The following is a 23,333-nucleotide window of genomic DNA, read 5'->3' on the forward strand; positions in this document are numbered from 1 at the left end:
CTGGAATGCGTTCGTAGTCAACAAGGAATTTTCTTGTTTGGATTTCTAAATAGACCTACAATAGTGAAAGGAATTATGAAACAGATATTCAAAATGAACATTTAATTTCATAGTATGGTGAACCTGTAGTGATGTTTTGACAGAGTCGGTGTGACTGGCTCCCATTGATCCACCATTTGACCATCTGGTAGTTCATCAGTTACTAGGATCTTATTTCCATATCTGTAATCGAGATAGGTATTGAGATGATAAGAAAATGGATATCAAACACAAAAACATGTTAAAAAGAATACCTTGCAGCTTCTAGCAATATGTCTTCCTTTAACCGGTCTTCCATTTGCTCCACCCTAGCCCTATTGATACCCTATTCATAACTTTCCTTCAACCGGTCTTCCATTTGCTCCACCCTAGCCCTATTGATACCCTATTCATAACATCAAAGTTTAGGTATAGAATGGGATAAATCAGCATGTTTATGAAGAAAAAAATATAGAAAAATACTATAAATCTGAAGTGGAAGTTGGGATTTGAGCAGAAAAAATAAGCACACACCGTGTACTCAAGATTGAAGAAGGGCAGAAAATCGTTGAAGACTGCGACGACTGGTCAGCGTGGATCAGAAACCACGGTGGAATCGGTGTTCCGGCGAACAAAAGCTAGGAATCATGGTGGGAGGAAGAACAGGACCACCTCCGATCCACCGGTACAGTCGGTCGTCTGACGGAAATCCTCCTTTCTCTCCGATTCTTCATTTACCAATACAGTATCGTTTACCACCTCAAAGTCGTCCAAAACGATAAATCAATCTTAGTGTACGCTCTCTCATGGCTCGTAATCGTTTTTGTTATCGCATTATTGAAAATCGTGTCCATGGGTAGAAAGAAATTCAGCGCGGATTTCCAATTAATGAGAGCCCAATCTAGTGGAGTGTGAATGAGTTTTTAGGGTTCAATGGTAGTGACGATGGCTTAGGGTTTGCAGATGGTGGTGTGGGGGTCGTCGGTTGCTTTACAGAGAGATATGAAGTCGAGACGAAAAGACGAGATTGACCCATCTGGTAATAAACGGACTCGGGAAGCTGAACAAAATGACCCGAGATTGACCCATCTAGTAACAACGCTATTGATGCCATTCCTTCCATTTTCGACTGTTCATCCTCCACTTCCTCTACTGCTACTTCTTCACCATCTTCTATTTTTTCTGTATTTAGACTTGAGAGTATAATTAGGGCTTTTTCTAACAATTTCAACATCGAGTGGGAGATATGGTGGTTCCAGTAGGTAGAAGTGAGGGAAGAAGTAGGCAGCAGGAGGGGGAAGGAAGGAGCGTCCATAATTTGGGCAAGAGGGAAAGGAGAAAAAAAAGGAAGGCGGGATTTTTAATTTTTTCAGAATTTCATTTCCCCCTACTGTTAAAGGATGGAACGCGCGTTCCATTAAAAATTATAAAGCGACATCCTTAGACGACGCGCAATTTATTATAGGTGCCCTCCGTGTTTTTTTTAGACACTAATTTAAGGGCGTGCAATAATGCGTGTCTTCTATCCTTAAATTTTTTGAAGAGATGACACCTTTTTAACGTCACTCTCCATTGCGTAACATAAATCAATGAGTGTCGTGGTTTGCGCGTCGTAAAAGGCTATTTTTCTTGTAGTGTGGTAAGACTGTAGAAAGTATGGTTCGAACAAATTCAAACATGTTTCTCAAGAAAGCTCAGGTTTGCAAAAGCTTCATTTCTAGGTTTAGAACAATAAGTGATATCGATTTGTATAACATTCACTGTCATTAGGCTGTAATTTTGTCAACTTTTAACATCCCAAAAATCAAGGTACAATTTTTCAATTTTAAAACCAACTCAAAAACCATAATGTTTACAAAGTATAGTTCCCAATTGTCAAAGTTGTAAATAAGAGTTTTTCCTAAGAACAAATTTCATAAAACCCGAAGGATGTGCATGATCATGCCTTCGCCTTGCCCCGATCATCTAATGTACCTAAAACCATAAAATCAAACTGTAAGCACAAAGCTTAGTGAGTTTCCCCCAAGGTACCACACAACATAACATATATACATAATACATACTGCATGTTGGGTCCACAACTTACCGGTTGGATTACTGATATTTGCATATTTAGCCTCATAATAAGTATAGATTTTTATCGTTTATTAGCTAATTTATTGCATATATTGGACAAAATGTACTTAATAATGCTTGAATTGTGTTTTCAGTCCAAAAGTGAAGCTCGGAAGCAAAAGGAAGCAGGAGAAGCAGTTGGGAGCTCGGGAATTGAACAAGGAAGAAAACCACCAAAAACAACACCTACTTGGAGTCTGATCGAAGATTCGAGAAGATAAAGACTCCGGGACTTATCGTGTACGGGAATTAAGAGATGGACTCGGCGAGTCGGAAATGGACTCGACGAGTCGTTTCGCATCTATAAAGATAACTTCTCAGATCGACATTCGACATTCTGGAACCCTTCTGGAGAGAATAGCTGCGATTGAAGAGTCAGAAGAACCCTAGAGAACGAAGATACAACCTTGAATCCAATTCCGAAGAAGATTTGAGACAAATTGTCATCATTCTACTTAATCTTTTGTTTTCCATTATGGTTAGATAATTAGAATTCGTTTTATTGTTGTTAATTACCTCAATCATGAGCTAAAACTCTTAAACTTCTGTTTGGGGATACATTATTAATACTATGGTTTGATTTATGGTAGGATTAATTCAATTTTGGTGATTTTGTTGATTTTAGCTTGTTAAAGAACCTTGTGTGTGAATAATAACTATTTTTCTGTTAATAGGAAGATAATTAAATAGTATGAACATCTTTTAATTGTCAACCTCATATGCTTATGTGACCACTTCATCATATGACTAGGATTAATGAACATGAAACTAGAATTAATAAGAAAAATAGGTAAATTCATGTATTAGCTTGTGTGATGACCATCAACAAGAAGTTAACTAAAGGACCAAATTAGTTAGCTATTACAAGTCTAAATTAACCCGAATAAATAATCTAGTGAATTAAATTAAATTAGACAACTGATCACTGTTTGAGTTAATTTGTTCTCTAAGGATTAGTGCAGTGAATGTGAATCTAATCACTTGAATTGGTAACCAATAGAAGAATTAATTCATTGCACAATTACCATAATATCAACCATAGGATCAATTGAGTTGAACTAAATAGAAGTCCTTCCCATTATTGAATCTAGTTAATTCTTTGCTTTTCTAGCTTTTAGATTAAGTGATAGTTAGTAAGTTTCTAGTCTTGTAAAACTAGAGAAAACCCCTAGTTATTAATTAATTTAGATAAAATTAGTTTTTAGTTTTAATTTACCATTCCCTGTGTTCGATACCCTACTTATTTAGCTATACCACAATTGATAGGCCCACTGCCTTTGTGTGTTCATTTTATAATTAAAAGTAGGTTTAAAACTAAGTTGTTTTACGCACATCAAGTTTTTGGCGCCGTTGCCGGAGAACGGTTCTAAATTAGCATTAATTTCTATTTTTATCGATCCTTTGTGTAAGAATTCTCTTACACAAAGTTAGTTCTTAGGTAATCTAGTAATTAGGATAAGTTTTAATAAAAATCCATTTTAATAAGTAATTAAAAAGTTTTTCTGTTTTTGCCTTGTACTCGCCGAGTGCACTCATGACAACTCGGCGAGTCCATCGTTGTTCACAGTTTTAATTTTTATTTTATTTTTGTTCTTTTTACGCGTTTTTTTGTTTTGATTACAGTTGTTTCATGACCTGAGGATCTGATACACCTCTAGTCCCTCCTCTCGAAGACCTGAAATCCGCACTAAGGAGGAGCAAAGGAAAAGCCGTTGGAGAATCCGCTTCTTCAAAGAATTCGCCACTAAAGAACCTCAAGTCCGTTTTTAACAAGAAGAAGAGCAGCAAATCAGGAGCATCCAGTGCCTCTTTGACAATCGGAGACCCGATTAAAGAAGACACCGAGTACGAGATCGAGGAAGAAGAAGAACCTACATACGAGCATGAATCTGATTTTGAGGACGATTTAGCTATCACTATGGCTAATATCGATGATGTCCCCATGGGGGAATGGAAGAAGAGGATGCGCGATGACACTGGCCCGGGACTTGTGCAGCTCGTAATTCCCGCTACCACTACTTTCGAGCTAAAGGGTCATATCCTCGCTCAACTCAAGGAGATTCCTTTCTATGGAAAAGACCACGAAGACACCTACAAGCACTTGGATGAAGTAAATGATGTGGCTGACTACTTCAATGTAACAAATGTGCCACGCGAGACCCAGCTACTTCGCATGCTTCTAGTCACATTCAAGTGTGCTGCAAAGGATTGACTTAATTCACTTCCTCCCGGGTCGGTCACCACATGGGCTAAGATGAAAGAAGAGTTCATAGACTACTTTTGCCCGCCTTCCAAAATAGCTAAGTTGCAGAAAGCCATTGCCAACTTCGAGCAACAACCCGAAGAATCCCTTTATGAGGAGTGGGAAAGGTACAAAGGTCTTCTTAGAAATCGCCCACACCATGACCTTAATAGCCAACAAGAGGTCTCCATCTTCTATGATGGAGTCAATGTCACCTCAAGGCAATTGCTCGACTCGCAAGGCCCACTCACAAAGAAGGCACCCCCAGTAATTAAGGAATTAATTGAAGAATTCTATAAGCATTCTAGAGAATACCACAACCCAAGAAATGAAGTAAGTCGGGGGGTAGTGAACTCAGCCAATGATGGCATGGCGGTGGTGATGGCTAAGCTCGATAGTTTAGATAGAAGGATGACGAAAATGGATCAAACAATCCATGCTTCAAGTTGGATGCGAGAACTATAGAGGGCTTCATCTCACGAAGGATTGTGACTTGGATGAAAATGGAAACAAGAAGGCGCAAGTGTTCTACTCAAGCGGGGACAAATACGACGAAAATTAGCGAAAACCAAAGAAGGAATAGCTCCCGTACAAAGAATATAAAAGAGCAAAGGAAGAGAAATACAAGCAGAAGGAGAGGGGTTTTTATCAAAAAGAAGAACCGGTTATGGAAAAGAAAGCCGATTTAGAAGAAATGTTCACTAGATTTATAGTCGCGTCCGAAAAAAGACACAATGATCACGATGCTGCAATACAAGAGACCAGAAATATGCTAAGGAATCAGCAAGCATCTATTCTCAACATTGAGAAACAGCTAGGACAACTTGCACATCAAGTGAACGAGAGAAGATCGGGTCAACTTCCAAGTAAAACCGAGAATAATCCGAGAATGGAGAATGTGAACGCTGTGACTTCCAACTATGAAGAAATTTTCACACCTGCACAGAAGATCTCCAAGGTGCATACAGAGAAGATAGAAGAGTCGGGTCCATCTAAACCCGACCAGACTCGCCGAGTCCCTCTAATGGACTCGACGAGTCCATGCCCTGATGACAAATCTGTTGTTTTCTTAAGGCCTTTCAACCCTCCTTTGCCATTCCCAATCAAAGCCACACCTGAGGAAAAGGTTAGAGCATATAGAGCTTTCATGGAGCATGTTAGAGCCCTTCAAGTCAACGTTCCATTTGTAGAAACAATGCTTCAAACACCCAAGTATTTTAACTTGCTACAGGGCCTATTTGCTGCTAGAAAAGATTTTGCTGAAGTTTCGAAGATAGTATTGAGTGAGCTACCAGAAAAGAAGGGTGATCCAGGAAGCATCATAATTCCTTGTCAATTTGGAAATGTACTTGCCACTCAAGCGTTGAGCGATTCGGGTGCAAGTATTAACTTAATGCCTTTTTCTCTCTTCAAGAAGCTAAATTTACCGGAGCCAAGGCCTGTGAATATGAAGATCCATTTGGCGGATAAGACGACTATTCGTCCAAGAGGTGTTTGTGAAGATCTCCTCATTAAGGTTGATAAATTCATATTCCCCGTGGACTTTGTGGTACTTGATATGGAAGAAGACCCCGAAATTCCAATTATTTTGGGGATATCATTTTTGAATACCGCATGCGCATTGATAGATGTATGCGAGTCCACACTCACATTGAGGGTAGGAGATGAGTCAGCAGTTTTTAAAGCTCTACCAGAGATTAAGCAAGAAGAAGGAATAAAAGAAGAAGTCTAAGTCATTAATTTGGATAATGAGATATTACAAAAAGAACTTGCACTCTTGCAAGAAGAAGATCCAAGTAAGTTTTTGCTATCCTCTAGAGGGAATGATGATGTTGACAAAGACTTGGAGGAGATAGAGAAGCTGCTGAAAGGAGTCGAATCAGAAAACGCAGTGGGATGTGAGGAATATGCTCCGACTCGCCGAGTCGCTTTCATGGACTCGACGAGTCCATTCGAAAATCTCAATAACATGGACGATTTTGATATGCTTGTTACCAGTTCCCTGCATGTTCTGGACATGAAGATTTTCCCTAATTCTTTAGAAGATCAAGCAGCGGAAGGAGGATTGGATGGTGATTTTCAACACGTTCAAGTAGCATGCCTTGATACAATAATGCAAGATGATGAAGACAATCCACTTGAAGAGGAGGAAAGCTTTGGAGAAGAGGAAAATGAAAGGGTTAGGAGAGATGATGTTGATCACCCATTCATTACCAAGCCTCAAGCCCAAGTCTTCACCAACTATGAAATAATGAAATTTAAAGAAGGAGTAATGCAAAAGAGGGTGCAAGAGAATGGAATAAAGAAGAGGAAGATGAGGAAAAGGGAAATTCATGCAACTGAGGATGATGCTACAAGGAAAAAGAGAGAAGAATTAAGACGGGCTTACAAGAAGAAGATACATGTTTATAAGACAAAGTATAAACCACAAAAGATTAGGCATGCGTTCCCGATGTAGGAAAATGAAGAAACGTAGATGGGAAGGAGTCCAGCTAACGACTCCTTAAAAAGAAGCGCTTGGCGGGAGGCAACCCGTTATTAGAGTTTGCTTTCTTTTATCTTTCTTATTTTTGTTTAATTTTCGTTTTTAGGATTTTATTCTAGTCTTCTAAATCATCGGACATGACTGCTTGAGAGTGCGTATGGACTAAGTGTGGGGTGGAATGAATTTTTAATGACAAAATGATATGATTTTCTGAATTGTTTGCAAGTGACTCGGCGAGTCTGACCCTGAATCGACGAGTCTCTTCCGATTCCAGATGAGTTTGAATTCACAACCAGACTCGGCGAGTCTGACTCTGACTCGACGAGTCGATTTTATTTACAAAAAAAAATTTAATTTTTTTTACAATCGGTAAAACTAGGGTTTTTAACCCTAAAGAGATCATTTTCCCCCATTACTCGACGTGCACCTCCCTTGCTCTCTCTCTCAAGCATTCATCAAGTTATACATCTTTTCTTCAAAATTCTTGAATTCTATCAACAAAGGTACTTATTTTCTTCCATAATTCTGTTAAAGTTATGATTTTTAGATGATTTAGGGTGTCAATTTCATAGAATACCCGATTTTGAAGTTTAGTGAATTTTTAGGGTTTTGATTTAGTATTAATTATGTTGTTTTGGATGGTTATTCTTGCTTTAATACATCTTAGAAACATCCATGGACAAAACCCTTGAAAAAAATTTCAAGTTTTATGGTCGAATTTCGATCGACCTGTCGACTGACTCGTTCAGTTCATGACTCGCTGAGTCGTTCATGGACTCGACGAGTCCATTCGGGGACCCAGGTGGAATCTGTTTTGATAATTTTCTTTGTTTTCTGGGTTGTGTGTTCTTTGTTTTGCAGGGACAATGTTTTCAAGAGGACAGAGCTCAAGTGGACACCAAGGAGATTTTCCTTGGTTGAATTTCCCTCAAATTGAATCTGCTTCAACAATGACAAGATGGAAGAAGAAGCTGGCTGCGGTTAGAAAGAAGGAGGTTTATATACCAAATAGGGTTGATTGGGATTGGTTGAAGAATGTCTGGTATGAAGAAGAGTTGGCGCCTTACCTTTTGAAGGAATTTATGTACGAGGGGGAGACAATCATTTGTGATGGATGGAGCTGGGTTTTTAGAATTCAAGAACGGTTGTATCGAGAACTTTGCTGGGAATTTTTCTCCACGGTGTCTTTCCGAGGAGGAGATGATTGCTACCACCCCGCGAGTTTTAGTTTTTGCCTTGGGGGCGAGTTCCATCAATGTTCGGTCATTGATTTGGCATGCCGATTGGGGGTTTACGACCGACCATTGGTTACTACTGCTATCTTTCGCGCCTTCTTGGAACAATCTCATAAGGTGTTTCCCGATGGTATTACGAGTACGGTGGAACACAATCGCCAACAAATTATACATTCCGAAGTCGGCTCAAGAAGGGAGCATTAGGTCACCCACACACCGTCTCATTCGCCGTGTTATCTCCACTACAATTAATCAACGAAAGGATGACGACAAGGTTTCTAACCTTGACGTCTTTTATCTTTGGAGTATCATCACGCCCGACACCTTTTGCAACATTCCATGGTGTTTGGCTTCTTATTTGTCGGAGGGTGCGGTCAAGGATCGCAAAACCTCCAAAATTAATGGTGGCATGTTCGTGACCCGGCTAGCCAACTCATATGGGTTGATGGCCAGCGGTGCATGGAACTTGATGACGATGATTCCTTCCCCTCCCTTTAATCCCATTCTTTTTCGGAGGGCAAGAATTATTGAAGATTATGGTGGTGGTCATTATGCTATCCCGCATGATGATCCGGTGGTTGGTCCCGAGGCACCGGGAAGGAGGGTTGGATCGAGACGTGAGCGGGACGTGGAGGAGGAACCGTCGGTGATTCCGGTGGACAATGATGAAGTACCAATGGATTGGTACAACGTTGAGATGAGGCGGTTACAAGACCAAATGGCGAGGGGTATCAATTTTAGCAATGAATCCCACGTGCGACTTTTTGACCATTTCCATATTCCACACATTGATGGGGGTAGCTTCCCCTACATACCATCTTGGGATGAGATCATTAATGCAAGGCGGAGTGGAGCCGGTGGAAGCGGGGGAGCTCATGGCCATGATGAGGAAGAAGATGATTAGTTTTTTTTATGTTTAATGGAACAATTTTCAATTTATTTTTGTTTTGTTTAGTGTGTTTGAATTTTTAGTTAAGACTTTTATTTTTATGCTTGATGTTTTATTTGCCTTGATGACTTTCAGATTTTGGATTAGGAATGCTTGCATAAAGGGTCTAGAGTTTGAGAGAGAAAGGAATGGAAAAAAGAGTGGAAAAGAGTCAAGGAAGGGCGGAGTTTAGAGTTAAGGTGTCAAGTCCGGTCCTAAGGGACACGAGTGAATAATTCTAGAAGTTATGAGAAGTTCTTGAGATTCATCAAAAGCTGGAGCAAGTGCAGAATGTGAATTTTTCCACCCAGCGGTCGACTCGCCGAGTGCAATTAACGGACTCGACGAGTTGCTTTATATTTTCACACTTTCGAGGATTTCCGCGACTATACTCGACGAGTCACTTATTGTTACACCAAGGAGACTGCTGATTCGATGTTGTTGTACACACCACTTGATCATTTATTCTTCCCGATTAATTCCTGAAGATTTCACACTATGCTTCCTGCCTATTTGGAGCTGCCCACATGTGATTTGATGCCTAAGACGTGGATGAGCTGTTTCCATGTCTAAAGTCAATTGAAGATGAAGTTAAAGAAAAGAGATATCGACCTAGCGACTGCTACCCCAGGGGAGTTTGTTCTAATTCTCTTTACATTTCATGTTTGTTATTTTTCATCCATAACATGCAATGAGGACAGTGCATAAATTAAGTGTGGGGTAGGGGGTTGATGTCGTCTTAGTAAATGTAGAGTCCTAATGTCTTAATTTAGGTTAATTTTTAAATTTTCTTTTACCAAAAATATGACTTAGGAATTAATTTAGAAAATTTTGGTAAAACGTAATTAGGATTCCATGTTAGAATTATGTTGATGATTGCATGAAGACCCAAATGTTTAGTTGAGCCTATATACGTTCTAGTGCATTTGTGGCTTCCTTATTCCAGTGAAATCATGGGACAAAAACACGACCTTGCTTAGCCCGAAGGATGCAATATGTTTAGCATCGTGTACCAGAAATGTATCCAGGAAAATTATTATCGTTAGCCAATAAAGGTTGAAGTTGAGCGCCCCTGCTTAAGCATGTAGGATTTTGAGTGAAAAAAGTGAGGTACATGTAAAAAAAAGAGAGAATTGCAAGGAAAGTTTGAAGAATTTTGGAGCAATTAAAGTGAAGATTAAAATATCGAAATTCCAAGAGTTCAAAAACTGAAGATACCAAAAATCAAACAACAAGGTGGTGAATTCACAAGAATCAAAGATCAAATTATCAAGAAAGTGAAGAATTCCAAAGAGCTCCATAGTGGTATCATAAATTGTAATTCTAGATTATGTATGCTTGGGTTGCTCAACCAAAAATACCTTGAGGATAGGAGGTTTTATGCGGATGGATTCGGAGGGATGCATAAAATGAGCATTGTTCGGGATAAGTGGGTGAATGTTTATGAGGATTGTGAGTATTTGGAGTATGGAAGGTTATTTGGAAAATTTTTAGACACAAATGCATGCGTTGTGGTCTTGGCATAATGGCTGGGTTAGATTGGAGTTGTCATATGTGATTCTAATGTGTTAAAATTCAGTTTTGCTTGGGGGCAAGCAAAAGTCAAGTGTGGGGTATTTTGATATTTGCATATTTAGCCTCATAATAAGTATAGATTTTTATCGTTTATTAGCTAATTTATTGCATATCATGGACAAAAGGTACTTAATAATGCTTGAATTGTGTTTTCAGTCCAAAAGTGAAGCTCAGAAGCAAAAGGAAGCAAGAGAAGCGGTTGGGAGCTCGAGAATTGAACAACAAAGAAAACCACCAAAAACAACACCTACTCGGCGAGTAGGGACGACTACTCGGTGAGTCTGATCGAAGATTTGAGAAGATAAAGACTCCGGGACTTATCGTGTATGGGAATTAAGAGATGGACTCGGCGAGTCGGCAATGGACTCGACGAGTCGTTTCGCATCTATAAAGATAACTTCTCAGATCGACATTCGACATTCTGGAACCCTTCTGGAGAGAATAGCTGCGATTGAAGAGTCAGAAGAACCCTAGAGAACGAAGATACAACCTAGAATCCAATTCCGAAGAAGATTTGAGACAAATTGTCATCATTCTACTTAATCTTTTGTTTTCCATTATGGTTAGACAATTAGAATTCGTTTTATTGCTGTTAATTACCTCAATCATGAGCTAAAACTCTTAAACTTCTGTTTGGAGATACAATATTGATACTATGGTTTGATTTATGGTAGGATTAATTCAATTTTGGTGATTTTGTTGATTTTAGCTTGTTAAAGAACCTTGTGTGTGAATAATAACTATTTTTCTGTTAATAGGAAGATAATTAAATAGTATGAACATCTTTTAATTGTCAACCTCATATGCTTATGTGACCACTTCATCATATGACTAGGATTAATGATCATGAAACTAGAATTAATAAGAAAAATAGGTAAATTCATGTATTAGCTTGTGTGATGACCATCAACAAGAAGTTAACTAAAGGACCAAATTAGTTAGCTATTACAAGTCTAAATTAACCTGAATAAATAATCTAGTGAATTAAATTAAATTAGACAACTGATCACTGTTTGAATTAATTTGTTCTCTAAGGATTAGTGCAGCGAATGTGAATCTAATCACTTGAATTGGTAACCAATAGAAGAATTAATTCATTGCACAATTACCATAATATCAACCATAGGATCAATTGAGTTGAACTAAACAGAAGTCCTTCCCATTATTGAATCTAGTTAATTCTTTGTTTTTCTAGCTTTTAGATTAAGTGATAGTTAGTAAGTTTCTAGTCTTGTAAAACTAGAGAAAACCCCTACTTATTAATTAATTTAGATAAAATTAGTTTTTAGTTTTAATTTACCGTTCCCTGTGTTCGATACCCTACTTATTTAGCTATACCACAATTGATAGGTCCACTGCCTTTGTGTGTTCATTTTATAATTAAAAGTAGGTTTAAAACTAAGTTGGTTTACGCACATAAATGTCCTAAAGGCAACCTTAAAGGCAACCTTGAGGCCTCTCATCAATATATATATATATATATATATATATATATATATATATATATATATATATATGTATATACACACACACATTCATATACAACTTAAAACTTGTATAAAATATTCATTCAATACTCATTCCAAATAACAGATAATATATAAACACATAGCATGTATTTTATAGAGAATAATTCATATCTATGTGTTAGAAGAAAATGACTACGCTCTCACTTGATAAAACGATGAGCGGAAAACGTTACGACTCTTATAGTAATATTCTTCGATGAAACCAGGACATTTTCTCTAAAAACAAGGCTTCTCACGGGCAGAGTTTCGGCTCGAAAACTCTTTTTCTCGGGATCTTCTGGGCTTCGGGACTTAATTTGGGTGTCGGGATGATACCGTGACTTCTGGGGTATTTCTTGTAATATAGAAGAAAGTATAAGGGAAGAGAAGTGAAAAATTGTAACAAAATCCAGATGGTTTTGCATGCTATTTATAGGAGGAGCCTGGCTTTCAGTACGCAGGGCGTTCCTGCGAGGGACGCAGCGCGTTCCGGAACGCTAGGCGTTCCTTCAGACGCAACGTGTAGGAGCAGGGCGAGGTCCTCTGTCCGATGGTAGCTTGTGTCGGCTACAACGTGGCTCATCCGAGGCCGAGCAAAACGAACGCGGGGCGTTCCCCCTTCGGATAAGCTTCGAAATTTTCATTTATTTTTACTTAAAAACTTCAAAAGTTCATATCTTTTGCATACGAGCTCCGTTTTTGGCGTTCTTTATATCCACCGTAGGTGAGACTATGCTCTACAACTTTCGTTTAGACTCCGTCGGCTAATTTTAACTTTATTTTTATTATATTATTTTTAGTTGGCCGGGACAGGAAAAGTCCGTTATAAATTCATAACTTCTTCATCTGACGTCCGTTTTCGTCTTTCTTTTTACCGTTGAACTATTATTAATGAGATATTTGATTCTCGTTTAGATTGTCTCGACTAGAAATCACTCGATCTCATATTCGAACTTTGGGCTATATACTGCTAAGTCGAAACTTCGAAAATCATAACTTCCTCATACGAAGTCAGATTTAGACGTTATTTTCATGCATGCTCTTGGTTTAACGTATTCTACGTAAATTCACTATTTACGTGACGCAGTGTCGTACCGGTTCTGTCGCGAAACTTCGACAAGTTATAACTTCTTCGTTATAACTCGGCTTTTGGCATTCTTTATATATCTGAAATCCTTGTCATGACCACTACAACTTCCTTCATGGATATTAGGCTTATATAATATTTTATTTTAACACTTATTTTTATTCTTAATTCATTTAAGTCACACAATTAAGCATATAACACATAATACTCAAGTAATTAATACATTTTTATTATTTCAAAACGAGTTACAAAGGTTAACCTAGACTGTTACATCATCATTAATGCCTAGCCTAGAAACACGGGCGTTATACAACCTCCCGCTTGGATTGCCCTGGATTTGTTGACTAACCACACTAAACAATTCATTCTCAAACCAACCACACTATATCGTCATATACATAATAGATAACATATATCTAGCAAACAGATAATCATATAACCAGTCAATAGACTAACAGGCAGATCTACAAATCACTACCGCATAGCAACATCCTATATACCAGGATACCGATCTAACAGATCATGACTGCATAACAACATCCTATATACCGTGAAACATGATATAGTGGGTCTACATTGGTGGCTTCGACCCACGAGTACAGTGAGGAAAAACTCACCTAAATTGAAGAATTCTGAAACACTACGATACGATCCCTTTTTATCACTGCTTGTGCCCGCGAATCCACTAATCATCAAAACCATGTAAAGTCTTAATTAATAGCCCAAAATCCTCAACTTTGACATAAAGTCAAACTTGGTCAAAAGGTCAACGGTCAACAAAAGTCAACATTCAACAGCCCTTCATGATGTGACCATCTATGGCTTACATCGTGAACCACTACATGAGAAAATAGTCGGGGATCATAATCCTTACGATGTGACAAGCATATCCTTATGTCGTGAGATCAGTTTGAATGTCATTTTGATCCAAAAACTTCTCAATCCATTAAGCTACTAATCCATCTTTTCCAGGAGGCTTCCTAACACTCCAAGGATCATAAAAATCGATGCTTTAAGGCCTTGTATGTCCAATACAAGACTTGAGCTCAAAATAGGACATCCTTGAAGAAAAAGGAGATCTAATCTCAAGCATGAACTCAAACATCATCCAAACTTCAGATCTATAACATATAAGCACCAAGGGACCTTAAGGACCCATAAAGTCGCTAACTTTATGGAGTCCTAACGCTCTAACTCTTAAGACATGGAGAAATATCCATAAAACCTTTGATCTAGAAACAAGGAATCATAAAGCTTGGATCTTGTTTACTCATATTAGTCCAGAGGTGTTGCTAGAGGTTGTAAATGGAACTTCCAAGCTGAATCTATGCTTCAATGGTGACCCCTTCTTCTCCAAACCACCAAAACTCCCCCAAAAACTCAAGAATCATAAGGAGAAGCTTGGGTTTGGTTTTTACTGAGGTTAGCGATGAAGGAGTCTATTTTGGAAACCTAAAATGAAGTTTATGAGCTTTAAATATGAAGGAAACCCTAAAAGATCGTGGGCTTGGGTTGCAACGTATCTCACGTTATGATCTCCTAGTGCTCATGTTGTGAGCTCAGTTTAAATCCAAACTTTTATTTGATCACTACTCACGTCATGACCTCACCATGTTCACGTCGTGAGCCTTGGTTTTACCCAAAAACCATGCCCTGACTCCTCGAAGCCCAAAGTCGATCCGATCTAGAAATCGGGTGTTACATAATTTTTCTATTGAAGCATGCTTTGTAATACATTTAAAGATGATAACAAAAGGCCAACAAAAAGTTGCATTTTTTTGCAATTTGTTTTCATTTTTATCAAAAACCAAAATACATTTCTATTTGTTGCATTTTGTTTTCATATTTAGCTAGTAAAATCACTAAATAGCAATGTACTTTAAATTTGCATTTTTTTTGTTTTTGTACTTTTTTTTTAAAATTTTCTTTAACAAAAACCAAAGTTCATTTCCATTTGGTGCATTTCCCATATTTAGGTTGTAAATGCACTAAATAGCAATGTACTTTGAATTTACATATTTTTTTGGTTTTTTTTTCAATTTTTTTTTCCCAAAACACAACATGTTGGATTAGTGTCTAAGTCTATAACTATTTTGGTATGTACTTGACCCGATGGTGCATGGTCCTTTTGGGTTTCCTTCACCAAAGCAACTTGATAGGATGAAATATGGAGAGAAAGGATTAAATATGATTTATAAATATATTATGAGAATAATATATTAAAGGAGAAATCATATTGTTTAATTAATATTAGTCAATAATTAATTGGTAATCAGTTTTGTGACTAAAAGAGATTAATTAAACTTAAGGGACTGGAATTGTAATTATAAGATAATTGCAATTTGGGCCATGGATTGTCTTAAATCAAGAGGTGGACGAATTCTTATGGGAAGCCCATAAGGAAATCGTCCAAGGGCTTGATTAAAGGAGTCTATGGGTTGTTTAGGGCTTAAGCAACCAAATTAGGGTTTCCTTGTTAGATAACCCTAATAGCCTCACTATATATAGAACCCTTAAGGCTCAAAAACGCGGACAAGCAACCTTCTAGGGTTTTCACACGGTTTTGGCAGCCTCCATCCTCTCTCCTCTTCATCCTCTTGCTTATGGTGTTTGTGAACCATTAGAGGAGTGACACTTGTGACTCTAAGCCTTCCAAAGTCAATTCAAGGAGGAATTGAGATTGTTATTGCTATATAACAATCAAGGTAACATTATAAACCTATTCTAATATCTAATATGATTACTTGTATGCTAGAATTAGGGTTTATAGTCTTGGATTCAAAGCATGTACAATAGAGAAACCTAGATCCAAGCATTAGGGTTTGTATGAGCACATAGGATGTCTTATGACCAAAACCCATCAGTGGTATCAGAGCCTAGACTGGTTTCTATTGTATTGATGCTTTACATGTTTGAAAAATTCAATTTTTTGGATTCTGGAGGCTGGACTCGCCGAGTCCATGGCTGAACTCGCCGAGTCCATGCAGACTCGACGAGTCCAAGCCTGACTCGACGAGTCAACTCGTCAGATGGAGGGTATTTCGCGATTTCTTGCTGTTTTTGCTTATGGATGGTTACCTTATCATGTTAGATCAATATTAATCCGATTATATGATATATTTGACTATATTTTTGATCTAATTGAAGATATTTATCAATTAATAAGATAATTGTTTCCTTATAAGATAATTGATTAATTATTTTGACTAAATTGATAAATTGTTTTGCAAGAAATCATTAAATAAATCAAATATGGATAATTATGTAATTAAATGTTAATTTAGATTATTTGTTATTTGATCCTTGTTGTTATAAAATGTTTCATATTTTCCCCTTTAGGTTTTATAGTTTAAATTTGAACCCAATAGTTTTGTTGTTTTGAAATTTAAATAGTTAAAACCCTAATGTTTTGAAAAAGGTTTCAAAACTTGCCCTCAAGTTTTGGAATTTAAATTTTGATTAAAAGTTTAATTTTGATGTATATTTAAATTCTAACCCAAATGTTTTGAAATGTTTCAAAACTTGCCCTCAAGTTTTGGAATTTAAAAGTTGATTAAAAGTTTAATTTAGGAATGTTAAATTCTAAAACCCTAGTATTGATTTGAAAAGTTCAAATCACACCCTTATGGTTTTATTAATTAATTAAGGTGTATAATTAAAAGAGGTTTAATAAATCCATACAAGTTTAGGTTTACAATTTAATTGAATTAAAAGTATAATTATTAAATTTGACCACCTAGTATTTTAAAAAGTGTAAAATACACCCTATATTATATATAACATTAAAAGTCTAACATTATATATATGTATGAGTAAAAGTTAGTCTTACCGTTAGTAGGCCTCATTCACGAAGCTGGTCTATAAGGGGTGTTTAAGGAAATTGCCTATAAAATGGCAATTGAATGGGTATCCACTCTTACCCACCGCACTCTTGACTAGTGGAGGGTCGTTAGCCGAACGGGTAGGATATGACAAAACCTTCCATTACAAGTATAATGAAGTATAAAAGTAACTAAATGTTTTCATAAAATTCACAATCTTAGTTACTTAGGCAAAAGTGAATTGATGCAATTCCATGAAATTACACTTTGTGCCCTTGCGAAGACGTTAGTGGAGCGTGTGTGGTTAACCAGCACACTAAATGGTTCTAAGCAAAGGTAACAAAGGGTGACTCAATGTTTGTCATAGTTCGGTGGAGCGTGTGTGGTTTACCGGCACATCGAATAGGTGACTGTAACATGTGAGGGCACCATGTAGTTTGCATGGTTATTCACACCCGCTTTGTGATCCTCGGCATCCCAGTCACAAACTAGAGGGGCATATCGAGATTTAAACATGCCATTGAAAGTTCAATGTATCTCAAATGATCTAGGAGTTTTCATAGATTTAAAACTTGAATTTCTTTTCATTTTTCGTGGTGGAAATTAGTGAATCGTCATTCACTTACCTTCAAATATTCTGCAATTAGGGTTACGGCATCCCTCTCCCGAGTTGTAGAATATTGTGTTGGGTCCTAGCCTTAGTATCTTATTTGGGTGATTTACTAAGGACTCAATCAATCAACTAACTTGAATTCGTTTTCTCCCGTTTTGTAGATGTCAAAGTTTGACAACTATGGTCTTCTCAAATCCCGTGGAACAAGCATTCCACATGAAGATGATATTCCACGATTCGATCGAGGAACAAGAGATCATGCTTCACTTCCTCCTCCTCCTCCAATTATTCTCCCTAACCCACAAGTTCAAAGGCTTGAAAAGTTCAAGATCACTCAAGCCCTTTTGGCAAGTAAACAAGGAAAGCCGGTGTGTGCACATGTCCTAGGGATGAAGTCACACATTGATATGTTTAGAATGTTGGGATCCGTTGTTTGTGAGGAAATGGCTGTTGATTGAGTTCTTCAGTCACTTCCTAACTCATATAGTAAGTTCGTAAGAGAGTACTATATGATGAACCGCGACGTGACCCTTATAGATCTCACCTATATGCTTATTGCTGCTGAATCAGCAATGATTTGGCGCAATAGAAAAGCAAAGTTGATCGGTGAATCTGCCTTCAAGACCTCTATGGATATAGAAAATGGCAACGAAAGACATGCTATGATCGAAAAGTTTGATCATAAGAGAAAGGCAATGTCTGAAGTAGTTCCATGTGCTGTTCCAAAAGAGTCAATTTGCTTTTATTGCCAAGAGAAGGGGCATTGGAGACGAAGCTTCCCTATTTACCTAAGAGATCTAAGAGATGGGAGAGTCGAAACGTATGGCTCTGCTTTAGGTAAAATCCATTGACTAACTCTATTAAGCTTCTATTCTAGATTCTTAATACATAATGTGATAAGATTACAATTGATGTTTTGTAGGATCGAAGAAAAGAAAGGAAGCTTAAGGGAAGAAGTGAGCAAAATCTAACCGTGAAGGAATGGATTTCAATCGCATTTCTCGAAGATTAGATTCTTGAGCTGCTACTTAAAGTTAGAATTAGATTGCTAAGAAGGTTGTATTAGCATAGTTTTTCAATGAATTGCATTGTAAGGACAAATTTTTCTGCAATAAAATAAATTTTGATTTTATATTATTTATTTATCCTTGCAATGGCGTATATGAAAAATTGATGTTTGAATGTTTCTATTATTAGCAATAATGGATTTGGTTCTTATTATGTTATTTATGGAAATTCGAGAATTTACCAAATAAGGAGAGTTTCTCATCGCCCAAGTTTCAATTGGACAGAAACTTGGAATCATGCAACTTGGTTGCACGATGAATGAGAAATTTCATATTTGGAAATTAGACTAATTCATTGACAAAGTGTCAAGTGAAGGACTAGGAGATCGAGTACACAAAGTTGTGTGTTGATCAAGTCCACCATAAGAGTAACAAAGATATTCGTCATGATTTACTAAAGGTTTAGTGAATATGATTATACTTACAAGATTAAGTGTAATTCTGAATTGATTAAAGGGTTTAGATCAATAGCAGAACGAATAAGAAGAATCAAGTAGGCAAAAAGACAAAAGTTTCTCCATTCTAAGAAGATGGGAGAGTAGCTATTATGCTTTATGATAAGTCTTAATGATTAAGAACCATATCTCAATTGATCCTCTAAGTGAATCTTAGTATAATTGTATGTTTAAGAAGAGGAATCAAGAATTGAAGAAATGGTTAAATCAAAAGGCCAATCATACTTCGTTCCAAAACAAGTCTTAGAGTTAAGATTGTGACAATGAGTGACAAGTATTAAGAAGGTTTATAACATTCATCAATTGTGGAAAGTTGTGATGTCTTGGATAAGACAAAGACCAACTAGGACCAAAGTTATGAAGTGTTTTGTCTTGATAAAAGCTACACTAACTCTTGAATATTTATTTGTCAAGAAATATTTTGACAAGAGAATTTTATATGTCAAGGAGTCAGTGGGAGTCTTAATGGTATTGAAAGGTTTCAAGAACAAATCAAATAAACCTTATCGATCATCACTAGCACACGAGTTGAGGTTTACAACCTATTGTGTTGACATTATTTTGTTTCTGTGCCAATCCAATCGAGTTAATTATGTATGTGAGTCCTATGAGTTCTCATTTTGAACGCATAAAAGGTAAAGCACCTTAATCAATGAAAGGTACATTGATAGGAAAAAGTGAGCTGCTTAACTACTTGGAAGACGTGGTGGGCAGCTGTGCTACCATAAGGCAAGAAATCAAGATTAAGAAAGTTCGATCCATATGAGTTTGAATTCGTCGTAAACTTTGGTTTTGACAAATTCACATGGATAGGAACAAATACACCGTTTAAATCTAAGCGTCATAAGATTTCCTCCTTCATGAAAATGATTGTGAGGAAATGCTTTCACTAAGAAAGATTTTAAGAAGATAGTGATTGTAAAATTTCATTCTCGAATTCGATTATGGTTACGATATCCCTTTCCATAATTTGAATTGTGAGGTTTGGAAATTAGTCTTAATTGTTTAGACACACATATGAACTATCGAAGGCAAAGGTGTATAAGTTCAAGAATCCTTGATAAAAGATTATCAAAGCATTAAGTATTAGAAACATGAATTTAAGAAATTCAATAAGTATTGTTTTTCTGAAAGTTAAGCTGTTTCTGAATACATGTCGAAGCTAGTGGGAGCATAAGTGTTATGTTTATAATAACCATCATGATAGTGGGAGCATAAAAGTTATGATTGTATGATTATTAAGGCACATATTGCAAGTTGGCAATATTAATTATAGAAAACAAGAGTCATTCTTTGCAAAGTTGTAAGGAAGGAATAGTTGTTTTGCTATAATTAAGGGAGAGAATATTATGCTTCATTTCAAATCTAAAGGATTAGGTTGAGAAATGTTAATAAATTTAGTCAAAGGTACATAGTGTGTTCTTAAATTTCGATTATGATTACGACATTCCTCTTCACAATTCGAATTTTGAGAACATAGAAAATAAAACATTATGCATAGTGTCCCATTCGGGTATAGGATCGATTGCAAATGCTTTAATGTTTGACCATTCTAAAATTTTCCAAATGTTGAGTGCATTTAGAAGGAAAAGGGACTAGAATTGGTTTTGACTAAAATAATTAAACAACTATCAAAGGACAATCCAAAGTTCGACGAGGATTAGTCGCTTGCGAGTAGTTGGAAGCATGGTATTGGATGGACGATATCGACATTATTATGAATAGAAAAGATTCTATTAAGAATAAGTTGTCATATGGAAGATATGGAAATGTTTCCATATTGGATGGACCATATCGACTTTATTATGAATAGAAAAGATTCTATTAAGAATGAGTTGTCATATGGAACAGATGGAAGTGTGTCCATATTGGGAATTGAATATTGAGAAATCTAGAAACTTCTATGCAAAAGGATGTTCAAAGAATGTACTTTGAGTGAGAGACATCATATCTAAGGAATTGTCTTGTAACAATCTCCGATAGAGGACTTTGTAATATCATTGGCAATAGTCTTTGTGACTTTGGTGCAGTGACATTATGAAAGGATAAGTTGCATAGAATGTTAGAATCTAGCTTATTCTATAAATAGTAAGAATTTGATATTCTTTAACTTATGGAAAAAGGATTTGGAGTTGTGAAATGAGAATGATTGGAAATGTGTTCAATGTGATCTATTTCACAAAGTAAGAATCATAGGTAAACATTGTGTGCATGCTAGGAGCATTGGACAAGTGTAATAATTCAAGTAAGAAGTTGATTACCCGAAACGACAAATAATGAGTAATCAATATGGTGATAAATAATAGGTGTTTTATTTATGCTCAAAGGGTTGAGGCCATATGGGATTAGTATTATTCTTGTGTTTCACATTTGCATGTTTTGACTTCCAGAATAATTGAGTTTATTAAGAATAATTGAATTATTCAAACGGGCCACAGTCATTCATATGTTGGAAGTAGATATGAATGAAGACTGTCGTGAATTGGTGTGTGGATTGTCTAAAGAGCATTAGACATAAGCAAATGTTTGCTGCAATGTTCATGAGTGCTTATGAATATGAAGTTGAGCATTGGATTAGACCCACGCTCACTTGGATCACTCCATGAATTGTATCACGAGTGATTGGTGAGACGATAACATCTTATATTCTTGAAACCGAGATGTGTGAGTTGTATCTTGCAAATCGGTTGCAAATTGATAATATGTAAACGCACTAGTAACTTGGTGTTATAAAACATATTGTTGTGTGTGATTTGGTTAGTGAGTGCAAGCAAGCATTGTATCAAAGTTTATCCGTTCTTTTATCCAAAGTAGGATAAAAGCGATATCTTTGGGCCCCTCGATGGTTTAGTGATGACAAACGTAAATGCTCGGCCGGGCTAGGGCTAATTTGATTTGTTCAATTAGTCAGTCGTCATAAATCGGGAATCGAGATATAGTACAAAGAGAATGATTTGAAATCATATCTCATATGATATCTAGAATGGAGGAATATATGATCCCTTATCTAAGGACACGCGTATCTGATAGGATCAGAGTTGACAGCGGCTTTGGAAAGCTACGATTGCAGATCAGGATCTGAAGTCATACGCAAAATAGTTATTAGACTTATCCAAGTGGGAGACTGTTGGATTAGTGTCTAAGTTCATAACTATTTTGGTATGTACTTGACTCGATGGTGCATGGTCCTTTTGGGTTGCTTTCACCAAAGCAACTTGATAGGATGAAATATGGAGAGAAAGGATTAAATATGATTTATTAATATATTATGAGAATAATATATTAAAGGAGAAATCATATTGTTTAATTAATATTAGTCAATAATTAATTGGTAATCAGTTTTGTGACTAAAAGAGATTAATTAAACTTAAGGGACTGGAATTGTAATTATAAGATAATTGCAATTTGGGCCATGGATTGTCTTAAATCAAGAGGTGGACGAATTCTTATGGGAAGCCCATAAGGAAATCGTCCAAGGGCTTGATTAAAGGAGTCTATGGGTTGTTTAGGGCTTAAGCAACCAAATTAGGGTTTCCTTGTTAGATAACCCTAATAGCCTCACTATATATAGAACCCTTAAGGCTCAAAAACGCGGACAAGCAACCTTCTAGGGTTTTCACACGGTTTTGGCAGCCTCCATCCTCTCTCCTCTTCATCCTCTTGCTTATGGTGTTTGTGAACCATTAGAGGAGTGACACTTGTGACTCTAAGCCTTCCAAAGTCAATTCAAGGAGGAATTGGGATTGTTATTGCTACATAACAATCAAGGTAACATTATAAACCTATTCTAATATCTAATATGATTACTTGTATGCTAGAATTAGGGTTTATAGTCTTGGATTCAAAGCATGTACAATAGAGAAACCTAGATCCAAGCATTAGGGTTTGTATGAGCACATAGGATGTCTTATGACCAAAACCCATCACAACATACATTGCTATTTTTTTTTTTTCATTTTTTCATGTTTAGGTGGTACAAAATATACTTTGAGTTTACACCTTTTCTTTTTTTAATTTTTTTTGCAATTTGTTTTCATTTTTTTACCAAAAACCCAATTATATTGCTATTTGTTACATTTTTTTTGTCATATTTAGGTGGTAAATATAGTAAATAGCAACGTACTTTGAATTTACACATTTTTTATTTTTTTTCATAATTGTTTTGAGTTTTTTTTTATCAAAAA

At 36.6% G+C, this 23,333-nt stretch overlaps 1 protein-coding gene across 1 annotated transcript; it reads left to right on the forward strand.

The window, feature by feature from the left end:
• Positions 1-5,399: 5,399 nt before the first annotated feature.
• LOC128127239 (uncharacterized) lies at positions 5,400-6,107 on the forward strand. Its single transcript, XM_052765678.1, has one exon. The coding sequence runs from the start codon at positions 5,400-5,402 to the stop codon at positions 6,105-6,107; it is 708 nt and encodes a 235-aa protein (XP_052621638.1).
• The last annotated feature ends 17,226 nt before the right edge of the window (positions 6,108-23,333 follow it).

This window comes from Lactuca sativa, chromosome 7 (assembly GCF_002870075.4).
Source record: "Lactuca sativa cultivar Salinas chromosome 7, Lsat_Salinas_v11, whole genome shotgun sequence".
Lineage (NCBI taxonomy): Eukaryota > Viridiplantae > Streptophyta > Magnoliopsida > Asterales > Asteraceae > Lactuca > Lactuca sativa.

Coding starts and splice junctions, on each gene's coding strand:
- LOC128127239 (XM_052765678.1), top strand. CDS start 5,400: ATGGACTCGACGAGTCCATGCCCTGATGACAAATCTGTTGTTTTCTTA.